Source organism: Mastigoproctus giganteus, chromosome 3 (assembly GCF_048544385.1).
Source record: "Mastigoproctus giganteus isolate SK-2022 chromosome 3, ASM4854438v1, whole genome shotgun sequence".
Lineage (NCBI taxonomy): Eukaryota > Metazoa > Arthropoda > Arachnida > Uropygi > Thelyphonidae > Mastigoproctus > Mastigoproctus giganteus.
In genome coordinates, this window is record NC_143577.1 from 27,384,482 (window position 1) to 27,397,198 (window position 12,717).

A 12,717-nucleotide genomic window follows, 5' to 3' on the forward strand; every position below is an offset into this window, starting at 1 on the left:
TGCTATGATAAATGGGCACAGATCTGGAAAAGTAACATGAACAATAAACTTTACCAGTTAAAAGAAGATCCAAAGCTGTGGCTCTCTGGCTTCTGACGAAACAGATGAGAGGAAGTGGTACTGGCAAGACTCAGAATTGGACACACTCATCATACAAAGGGTACTAGGAAAGTTTTGCAATACAGCTTTGTTTATTTAATTTTTTTAAAGTAATTTCCTCTACATTCAATACACCTCTCCATCCTCCGAAACCAATCTTTAAACCAGTTCTGCCAAGTTTCACTAGGGAGTAAAGCACACTCGTTGTCCCAAGCCCGTAGAAGGTCCTCATCACTGGAAAACCGCCTCCCTTTTAGCTTCATTTTCACATGCGGGAACAGTGCAAAGTCGCAGGGAGCAAGGTCTGGACTGTAGGGAGGGTGCTCGAGAAGTTTCAGTCCTGTCGTGGTCAAATATTCGGTGCAGGCTTTGGCGCGGTGAGCTGGAGCATTTTCGTGATGGAGGTACCAGGTGTCCATTCTTGACTTTGGCCGCAGGTTCTTCATAGATCCAATGACTTTAGGCAGGCATTGTTCAGTATACCACTTAGCTGTGACTGTCTTCTGCGTGTCCAAAACGACACGTTCCACAATTCCACTCGATTTGAAAAATACAGCTATCATTTTCTTCTTTACAGATCGGGATTTTCTGACAATTACGGGTGTGTCGTCATCATCAAAGACCCAAACTTTGTTTTGAGCCTTGGTCGGCAGATCGTAATAGTACAGCCAAGTCTCGTCACCTGTCACGATGTTGTTCACATACCGAGATTGTCCCTTATCAAACTTTTTTAACATCTCCCGGCACCAAGTCACACGTCGTGTCATCTGCTCTTCAGTCAGTTGATGCGGCACCCAGAGAGAACAAAGTTTCTTCACGTGTAAATGATCTTGCAGAATCGAACAAATTGCTGGTGCATTTAGGCCCAAAGTATCCTCTATCTGTTGGTAGGTCACTCGCCTGTTTTCGTCAAGCATTTTCCTCACAGCAGTAACGTTTTCCTCCGTAACTGACGTTCGTGGCCTTCCCGGCCTCTCAGAATCCTCCAGAGTGAAATTTCCCCTTTGGAATTCTCTATACCACCTGAATATCGTTGTACGATGTGGACAATCATCATCTAGTGCAAGAGTCATTTCTTCTAAGCACTGGTCTATGGTTAAACCACGCACGAAATTATACCGCAAAACTGTCCTTATCTCATTTCGTGACCACGATGCCATCGCAAGCACTTTACACTCTCACTACTAATGAATAACTGAGCCATCGACTTGGCGCGGCGGCTACTATGCACGTATGAACATGTCTCAACGTGCAGCAACAAGCAGCTTCCTGTGATTCATTGTTGCGTCATATTGCAAAACTTTCCTAGTACCCTTTGTACTAATCTCTTCCTATTATTGGGAGAAAAAATCCCCTGTCAGATGCAACTTAGTCTGTCATTTTCTGGTTGATTGTCCCTTACATTCAACCATCCAATCAAGCACTTTTCAGTCACTCTCCACATTGAATATATCACCTGATTTATCTCATTTCATAGGAAATTAAGCAAATATTGAAGAACTTTTATTGTATCTAAAACATATTGGCTTGTACAGAAGCATATAATTTAACATCTGTAACTATATGCTTCTTGTTTATAAACGATGAACAGACACAATTTGGCCTTTATAGCCCTTGTGTCATTAAACCCAATACCAACAACAACAGATACGTTCACTTATTCTTACTCTTAGTTACTCTAACACAACCCACGTATTTACTTATCCTTTGATGATCCACAGCAAAGCTTGAAACTTCTGTGTGTTCCAATAGAAGCAGTGTAAGAATCACTCTTACCTCTACCTGCAGTTCTAGTTAATCTGTTAGTCTGTGTATCCCCACAAGCTTGCAGTATTCCAACCTATTTAAACATGCTTTGATAATATCAAATATTCTTGCTTTCCTCCTTCTATTTAAGTGTGTCCCATCCTTGTAGAAACAGTCTCTCATGTTAACAAACACAAATCACACTTGATTCTATCCTAGTAGTGTCCTACTAGCTCTGGAGAATATAAAAGAAGCCTTTTATACTCAATCCCTCAAATATACCGATTGTTAAGTGCTGCAAATGCCTTACAGTGTAAACACTCTTCCAGTCATCCTCTGGTTGAGAAAATTTGGGCACAGTTATTAGAACTTCATGCATGCCATCAGCTTATAATTTCCCCGAATGATTCTCATTTAGAATTTGCTGTTGGTAACATCATCAGTTGGTCCCACTGTGCAGAATTTAAATACTGTCTGAGACAACTGTAGTCACCCTTACATGAGCAAAAGCCTCTCTCTTTACCCTTGACAGTAGTTGTCTTTAATTAAATTCCACATTAGTACACTGATCACAGCCACCCAGTGGGTTTTTCACTTGTAGATTCTTAGTGCATTTAGAATCACCGATAATATCCAGATTAAGAACATGGAGTTTTCTTGGCATCAAGATTGTTTAGGATTCTTCTAACATCCTTATGTTAGAAGACCACGGGCAGTATACAGGGTATGGTAGGAGAAGGTTTACCTAGAACATCAGTACAAGTGTTAGAAGAAAAGTAGAATCCTATGTATATATGTATGAAATGATGTCTAATGTGGCTCCCAGACTTTTGTCTATCTCCACCTGTGTATACTGTAGTGATGCAGATCCTCTGCAAAGCAGGCCTCAAAATTGTTCCTTGTTAAAAGCAAGAATATCGTTAGAGATGTTAAATGCCATCAGCTCATAATTTCCCCGAATGATTCTCATTTAGAATTTTCTGTTGGTAACATCATCAGTTGGTCCCACTGTGCAGAATTTAAATACTATCTGAAACAACTGTAGTCACCCTTACATGAGCAAAAGCCTCTCTCTTTACCCTTGACAGTAGTTGTCTTTAATTAAATTCCACAAGAATATTATTTATATTAATAATATTAACATACTACATGCAAGAATATTAACATACTACACATATGTTAATATGTGTAGGTATTATTTTGATTTTGTCTATGCTAACCGCACAAAAATCCTGCACCACCAGCAGAAGTGCTAGTCCAGTGGGTGCCAACACATTCTGCTCCCAGGCTGCCCAAACCTGCGAGCCAGCAAAAATAAATAAATAAATGCATAAATGAAAAAACTTCCTTCAAACCTGCATGAGTGTGCTATCCTACACTAACTATCTCAGCCAATGTTCGCAAAAAAAAACAAAAAAACACATGCTCTTGTTCAAGTTTGAAAAAAAAAAAAAAAAAGAAAGAAAGTAAGTAACAGTAGGGTTCAGCAGTATCAACCAATAACTATCCAAAGAGAAAGCTTTCCCTTTTTAACAAAAACAGCCTTTTCAAATTCCTCCAATGCAACATAATAAAAAGTAGGATCCTAGCAAGTCAGCTTTATATTTAACTGAGGATGCAATTCAATAATTGGATTTTAACAGAGGTCAGAATATAGATGATTAGAAGTTATAGCCAATAGCTTTGGCAAGAGACCAGAATGCTGGACTGTCAAATGGAAAAGAAGCAAGTTTTCTACCCTTAGCCTGTTATAAAATTATTGCAAAGTTTAGTGTTGACAGAAAATGAAGCTGGATATTTAAATGCAAAATTCTTATCTTCGATAGCCTTAGCACATTTATTGGAAAACCGAGGTTTTGATGAAGGACAAGGGTTTAAGGTGGAAGATTTAAAACTGAAATCCAACCAATGGAAAGAATAGAAATCTCGCAAATCATCCCATTTTTCATTCTCATAATGCTATACAAAGCAAGGCTGAGAATGGCTGTGAGAGGGAGGCTCCATTGAAGTAGAAACCATCACTAGTTGTGATCTCAGGTGCCTAGAGGACCACTGGCATTTACCACATACTTTGAAGGATTGTTTGTGAGAAAAAGATCAAAAGTGGTGGATGAGTAGTTAGGATTGTCCTGCTGCATTACTTGTTTAACCATTGATTCTGGTAGGTAAATGAACAAAGTCAGTGAGGTTATTAATGATTGCAAAAGCCTCAACACCTTGTCCTGCTGGGTCTGTGCAACTAGAAAACTGAAAAGCCAACTGTAGTTGTGCAAAAAACCCCATTAAAATCACTAAGAAAAATTACCTCACTTTTAAGAAATTTAGATTGGTGAAAGTCAACTTTCAAAGAAAGTAAGGCAAAGATGTCAATAGTGATTAGTGGATCTGAAAGTATGATAAAGGCAAGTGATGAATTTGGCAGAATGTGGAGTGGAGAGATTTTAATCCAGAGGAGATTCCAAATTAGGATATCTGTAATATGGACTATCAGAGCACACGTGTACAAGTACTGCATTTGAAGCAGAAGGAAGTTTAAGGAAATATTAGGAAAACTGGGATGATTAGTAGTTGAAAAAATTAATAATTGTTATTCTGCCAGAAAAAATAAGCTGTCCAAATGGTGCTGCATTACTTGTTTAACCATTGATTCCATTATTTTACCTGAAACAAACATTAAGCTAACAGGTCTATAATTACTCATGTTGCCTTTTGATCCCCTTTATGAATTGAGGATATATTTGTACTTCTCCAATCCATAGGAACTGTCCCTGAATCCAAGTGTTTTGAGATTATTTCCATAAGTTTAAATAGTGAAAGTTCTGTTTTTCTTTTGCTGATATATTCATAATTAAATATAAAATTACAAATCTTTAAAAAAAAATTCTGAAGAAAATACCATGTGCTTTCATTAACGTCTTTAAATTTAACCTCTACAATAATTAATAACATAGCTGATTTCTTTGGTAGAAATTGATGAACAAAACTGTTGTTTCTAGAAAAATCAGAAAGCTGTGCACATGTTTCAAACACAGTAAGAATGTTGGAAATAATCTGTGGTGATTACGTTATACTCTGTGAAGATCATAGACAAATCACAGATGCTTAGCCTCGTGGTTTTTTTTTTTTTTTTTTTTTAACACCTCTGGGTTATTTAAAACAAAATATGTACTCAAACATTACAAGAACTGCAACAAAATATTGAAAAGTTTTTTGCAAAACTTCACTGGCAGTATAGTGGATTGCTCTTCCCCTGTGTGCACTAGGATCGAAGTGACTCTGTGCACTTCAATTTGAATAATCAGCCAAAAAAAATTCAAAATTGGTCACATTTTTCATGCCACCTTTATTTTCAATGTTTTCTGAACATAGCTGCAAAAAATAATTTTTTATATTAAAAACATATACTTTTAATTAATTTCTGAAATTAAAAGTCTCTTGAGACCTGTCAGTGAGTGAAATACAAATCGGAAGATATTGCCTCAATGAATGTGTGCAATTGGATGCTTCTGTTATTGACAGCTTGTCAATAACAGGAGCAGCACAGCTACATTAAACATGAAGTGCACATGTCAACAGTTTGATTCCAGATAATCTTCACTGTCATTAAGCCAGATGGTGGTATACCAGTTTGAGGAAAGCACACATCAATAAAGCCAGCCTGCTGTTAATAATTGCGCATAACAGATTCCATGGTTTATATAATTAGGTTTAACTTAATTTCTGAATTTTTCATAATTGTGCTACAATTAATATAGATTTCAGTGGAGAAATCAAAGAAATTATTTTCCAAACAGCTATTTGTAGTTTCATCTGTGTGTATGGAGTTAAGTGAAGAACAAAAATTGGTGAAATATTGTCTGGGGGAAGTCTCATTGACCTTGTGTGATGGGCTTGCATTTAAACTAAAAAAAACGTTATCAGAACTGTGGAGTGTGCCACTTTGATCCCATGTTGCAAATTAAAAAGGAATTTGAATAAAATAATGTTTTTGCAGTAAATAAAAGATTTGATTTTTTTTTTTTTTGGTAGTTGTTGGCACATCGACTTCTGTGGCCATAATACACCTCCCAAATTTTGCATTTTTACTCTGATCCAAGCCCGAGGCAGGATTTGAACCCGCGACCTTTGGGTTGCCAGGCAAGCACTTTACCCACCTGGCTAGCCCGGTCGACCACTTGATATACTGTATTAATAAATTCTCACAAATGTAACAAAATGAATTAGGCAATACTCACTTCAGATACAAGCATGCTGTAAAATGAATTAAGCAATTTCCCTCCATATATATATATATATATATATATATATATATGTGTGTGTGGTGTGTGTGCGTGTGTGTACATGGGAATTTCAATAGTGAAACCTTTATTTTATTTTTATTCTTTTCATTAAATTTTTTTTTAAACTTGTTTTTTTTTTCCTTGAACTTAGCCTCTGTGCAACTGTCTAATTCACTTCTATTGACAAATTGTACATCTTAGAGCAGACAGCTTTTATGCAATAGAGCACTTCGCTGGAAATCTGCTAGAATATGAAGACAACCCTGCAAGAACACTTTCAGAGATGCTCTTATTTTTGTGCTTTACTGGCCATAGTTATTTTTTACCCCTTTAAATACGATCGAAAATATATTTGCATCTTGGCTAGAAATCACTGCCAACAACAACATACATTCTGTTTGACAGCATGTTTTGCCCATTTTGGCAAATGATTTCACTGGTTTTGAATCGCAAATTCAGACAATTGCTGAAGACACTGTGAAGATTGGAAAATACTCGGGATTCGAAACTTTTACACTGCCAATGTACGTTACTGCACTGACTCACGTGCAAATGACTTAGATGATGCAACTCTCCTTGAACTTGATGAACAAACTACATATGAAGAAGAGGAAAACAATTCTGAAGTGGCTCCGAAAGAATTTTGAACAGAAGAATTGGAGAAAGAAAGTTTTTTGGGGAGTTGACATGGCCTGCGAGGTGATTATGAATGGAGATCCGGATGTTGAACGTAGCATCAAGATACGAAAAATTTTACAAGATGGGATTCGATGCCACAAAGACTTGTACACCAAGAAAAAGAAGAGATGACGTCACCAGACTATTATTGAAATACCTAAATAAACAATAAAGCTTTTTTCTCATCTCTCATGAAATAAAATTTTTGCAATATTTTTTTATTTCAAATTCTTTTAATTGGCTATCAAGCCAAATTGTTTATAGATTTATTATAATTTGTTTATAGACTGTTTTTCTGGTATGCATTCAATTAAAACCCATTATAATTATACCTCAATCAGCACAGTTTCACATAACACGGAACAGTTTCGGTACCAATTATCAGTGCTATGTGGGGTATTGCTGTATTCTCCTCTTTGCATCCCAGTTATAAAAACATTACTGTGAACCATGAAAGAAACTGTAATCCTGTAATCACTCAGTATTTACCCCTATACCACTGCTTATGATCCTTACTATTCTTATAATTTCTTGTGTGTGCATGCATGCGTGCGTGTGTGCATACATGCTTGGAAAAAAAATTAAAATATTCTGTGAAACTACTATTGTCATTCTACTGATTTTTTTTTTTTTTTTCCTATTTTATAAATGTAGGCAGCTGAAAGTAAAAAGGACACTATGGAAAGGGCTATAACCAAACAATGTATGTATATTACTTCTTTAAATAATTTGTACTTTATTTTAATATTTGTTTTTTAATTTAGTTGGTTTTATCACCAAAAGGTTTGGAATCTATTGTAATTTGCCATGCAACAACTATTAATCATGATTTCATTAGGTTTTCTCATTGATTACAATATACGAGATGTGGCAATACATTTATCAGATTGGTGCAATAAAAAGAACACAAAGTGAACGAGCTCAGTAATGGTTTTATTTTTATTGGTGTAATAATTATTTTTTTAGAAAAAAGTCAGTGAAGGTGTCCAAAGAGATGATGTTCAGTTCAGTGGTTATTTTTTTATTTATGCCCTCAACATCTCAATAGTCTTTGAAGCACCTGTACACAGAATGCAGCATTGACTCTTTCCCCTTCAGGTACAAATTCATTGTGAATGCACCCTGTTGAAAAAGCATGATCAGCATCATCTTGATCCTTGACTTCTGTAAATGAAACTTTTTGGGCCTTGAAGATTTTAAACAGCACTCCATGCTTTGATGCACTTCATCTCTAGCTCATACTGAAACATCCAACTCACGTCTCCACTGACAATACAGTCAAAGAAATAAAGATTGTCCTGAGAAGTCTTCACATGGTGACACTCTTTGTTGATTCTGCTCATCAGTGAGGCTGTATAGCACAAATTTTGCACAGAACTTCCCTTTTCCTTAATCTTCGTGCAGAATTTGGCATATTTTCTCCTTATTCTTATCCAATTCATCAGCCATCATTCTGAGGGTCAAACGACAATCTCTTGTCACAATTTCTTGAACCTGTGAAACTCTGTCCCCATTTTTAGAGGTTGACAGATGCCTACTTCTTGGATTATTGCAAACATCTTCATGTCTCCCTTCATTCATTTAACATTAAGCATTTCATACATTTCTGTTGCAGATTTTCTGTCTAAAATAAATTTTTTTTATATTTTTCACTGCTCCATTGCAAAATCTTGACATGGAAAAATTTTGTAATTTTTCCATTGCAAAATCTTGACAAAATTTTGTTATTGCTAATTGACAAAACTAGTTGTTACTTGCAACCTGTCTGCCTGATGGAAAATCTCGTTATATGCTTGACTTGCTGCATTATCGGTTGTATTCTTTCCAGAAAATGCTTAATGGTAAACTCTTTTAGCTTACTTAGCCATTCCAGAGTATGAACAGAACTTTATTTATTTATTTAAAATTACACTGTACAACTAATTTAACAAGTTGTACAGTGTAATTTTGTTTTGCCTTAAAATTAAAATAGATGATTTTGATAGATTTTAATGCACTCAATTGAAATTTGCACTTAAAGTTATTTTATCACCCACTATTTTGTCAACAAGTGAAATGGAACCACAGAGGAACCTCGATTACCCATGCTAATTGTTATTCGCAAGAAATACACAATTTTGTGTGTGTGTGTGTACACATACAGTACAGGTATGTATGTATATATAATTAATTTAAAGAGAAATTAATTCAAAAAATTTATTAAAAGAAATGCACCATTTGTATGTATGGTACTATATATGCACTTACCTACAAAAGAAATTTATCTATGTTTGTAACTTAATTTTGCAATTTTTAAAACAAGAACAGAAAATTAAAATTGTCTTGCAGGAAGTAATATCATAATCAATTTTCTTGTATATATTGGTTCTAATTTTCAAAAATATAAAACAACACATCTGTACAGATGAGAAATACAGAATGACACTTCACTGTTGTTTTCTGACACTCCCATGCCCTACTTAATTTTATTGTTGCATAGCCCATTCCATAATTCCCCTATATCTCCCCCTCCCCTTATTTCTGTTTAAAGCAACCTGGCTGAATTTTTTTATTTAAACAGCTTTTATTTTTCTCTTCTCATAATCTCTTTTCTAAACCAATCTGGTTACATTTTGGTTCTTCTGCACCTGTTAGGCTTACAAACCGAAGTCAGAGAAATATTGCACTTTTAAAAGAAGGTTTTTCATTTTGTTGAAGCTACACAGAAGTTATATTATCCATTTACCATGCAGTACATACTCTATGTGCACTGTTATTCATCCTTCATTAACTATAAAGAGGTTGGTTTCTTTATTATGCCTGGTAAACGAATAATGATTCTGCATTATATATTTTGAATTTGAAGAAACAGGTTATTTCTGATGAATATTGTTTCATGTTATTCTCTCTATGCATGTAATTGAGAATTGCTGTGATGAAACCTTTAAAAATATTATTTTTTAATTATTTACAGTGAATAAAACAAGGAAACTATTAAAGAAAGCAAGTAAAAACTGTCCTGAAGAACGTATTCAGAGTTCAACTCCTAGATGATGAGAAATGTCAAATCAGAATTTGTCATCTTAAATTTACTTTGCTCAAAGTGCCAATATAACGTGTGTCTTATATAATTTTGAAAAGACTTAAAAGAAATAGAAATTTTAATTGGTATATCTGTAGCATGACATTTTCTTAATCCTCTTTCTGCAGTAGGTTTTTTTTTTTTTTTTTTTTTTTTTAACCTTCTGCTTATCTGAGGGGAAAAAAGAAGAATAGGAGAACAAGAAAGCAAACAGAATAATTTAACAGATGTATTGATTGACATTTCATAACTTAAAACCATTCCTTCTTGATTCAGGTATAATTTATGTTGTTTTTTACCGGCATTTTTTAGGTAAAGACCGAAAATTGAAAAATTTTGCCATATAGCCATATTCATATTGCTTTTTGTTATTTATGTATAATATTTTAAAATGCAGCTATCAACAAATGGTGACCTGTGATAAAGTTTTCATTAGTTCACGACTCACATCTGTGTATGCCTGTATATAGATTCGCATTTATTTACATCAGCATTAGGATAACAATACCTATCAGACATGTAGATTTGTATATATAATGCCACACAACCATTTAGCTTTATTTGAAATTCATTTCCTCCTTAAGTTATATTTTATGGTAACTTTTTTTTTTTTTTTTTTAGAATCTTATAATTTCGAACATTTGGCTGTTTTCTCTCTCAAATATTATGTAAATTTTGAAATGTAGCATTTGTTATTACTTGTAAGAAATTATGTTGATGTTCTGTCATGAGTCCACTATATACCTCTAAAACCTTTTAAACAACCAACAAAACATATTAAAACTATCGTTGAGTATTTGTGCCACAATATTCAAATCTAGATCATTTCACTGGTAGACCCCGGAGGTTCGTAGGTAACCCACTGTATGCCATCCATAACGTGTTAGCATTGATCTGCATGTTCATGCTGAACATCCAGAAATACATGCATATACTGATCAATGTATTTTTTATTTTTTTATCTCTATGATAAATTTGATATCAATTTACAGTGCCTGCATTTCTTGTACATACCAGTTAAGGATATGTATTATATATATTTGTATAAAAGTGATTATCTAGAATACAGTTTGTACATCTGTGAAAATAAATCAAAGTTGCAGTTTTTTTTAATTTTTCCCTGTGATTGTTCTTTTTTCAATGGGGGAAGGGGGTGAGGAGGAGTCTTTAAAAAAAATAGCAGGAGAGATTTAAAATTGAAATACCTTCATCTTTATTATTCTTCCTTTTAGTGGTACAGTAACATTAGATCACCACTTCCAGTATTAATATCCAAATGTTGAAAATTACTTGATTCAAGTGTCAACAGAGCTTAAAATGAAATGATCTTTAGGGAATTGTCCAAATCAGATACTTTTAATTTATGTTTGTTTGCTGTAGCTTAAGAGTTCAACTATTCAAATAGTATTTTAATGAGGACTATTCATCTCAAATGCTGTCAAGCTGCAGTGAGTATTAATGAAACATTCACTTTTAAAAACCATGCTTTCTTGATTACTTTTTTATAATAAAACTAATGATGCGACTAACTCGTAACAGCAGTCAGTATCATTCCATTTGTGTGTCAATCGTCTATTGCCTACAATAATTTAAAAAAAAAAAATCTTAAGTCGAATTACCAAATAATCTTAACCAACATAATTTTACTAAGGATATACTAGTAATATATTATGACCTCACCAAATATGGCAACCAAAGCATGACACTTCATTATAACATGGCTGCATTATAACAAGGCATTCCACTTTTGTAAATATAAAATTAGGATACCTGCTTTAATTGCATTGTTTCAATAGTTCAAATTTTGTTCACTATAGAAAAAAAAAATGCTCAGTATCAGTATATGTTCCTAATTAGTGTAATGTGCACTCCCCTATCTATATAAATTTTCAAGGAACATCATCTTTGAGAAATGCACTAAAAATGTATGTCTAAAACAGAAGAATAAAGAAGAAATCACTGAACACTATGCAAACTATACCACACAGCAAGGTGACTGACTAGCTGAACCAGAGAGAAATAAATTATTCATAAGATAAATGGGTTTGTTATGTGAGAAACAATAGTGCCAAAGAGGAACGATATGAACACAGAGTAGTAGGATGCCCTGTGAATACGAACTTCAGTAAAAAACACCAAATTTAAATTCTACTTTTATTTCTTCATTATAGGTGGGGTGTGGGAATGGGGCAGGATTTAGTGAGTGGGACTTTTAAAAATTGGAGTGGGCAGCAACGTAAATGGCTGTAAAGTTAGACTAATGGTCACTATAGCATATTTTAATTATGTTCCTAAATTTTGTGTTTAAACCCCTAACATTAAAACAGCTGAATACTGCCATTTTATCCTCAAATTTCAATTTGTACTGTTTTTTGTTTCTCTTCTTCTTTCAGATGCTGCAAAGGGTTCTAGGAATGCTCTGTTAAAAAAAAAAAAAAAAAAAAAGCAGTTGAGAGGAGCCATATAACCAGTTTTGTCTTTAACAACAATCAGAACATTACAAAGTCAAACACAAAAATTTTTCCATGTTTCATTATTCATGTATATACTATTCTAAAGTGCAAATTCTCTTTACAAGTACAACTGTACAAGTCAAAAGATTTTGTAGTGGGCCACTTGTATGATGGAATGAAATATTTCTGCAAAAATACAAGAAATAGTTGTATAATTAGACCTCTGAGATCTGGCTGCCCATTTTCCACCATTTTTAAGAAAATTTAAAGTTGGCTATTTGTCTAATGATAGAATTACCAAATTTTCCACATAGTAGCATACAATAGTTTTCAGAATTGAGTCGTATTTGCATTGCTGAAATTAATTTATGCAATGGAGAGATCTGTAAGAAGTTTGGGA

General features: G+C 34.1%; 1 protein-coding gene across 1 annotated transcript in view; it reads left to right on the forward strand.

Annotated features, from left to right (window-relative positions):
- Positions 1–9,856, forward strand: part of LOC150087822 (uncharacterized) — a 316,716-nt gene extending 306,860 nt beyond the window's left edge. The window contains exons 24-25 of the mRNA XM_090369929.1: positions 7,458–7,506; positions 9,757–9,856. Of these exons, the coding sequence (XP_090226055.1) occupies positions 7,458–7,506; positions 9,757–9,836 (129 nt within the window). The 3' untranslated portion in view covers positions 9,837–9,856. The remainder of the gene's footprint in view (positions 1–7,457; positions 7,507–9,756) is intronic.
- The last annotated feature ends 2,861 nt before the right edge of the window (positions 9,857–12,717 follow it).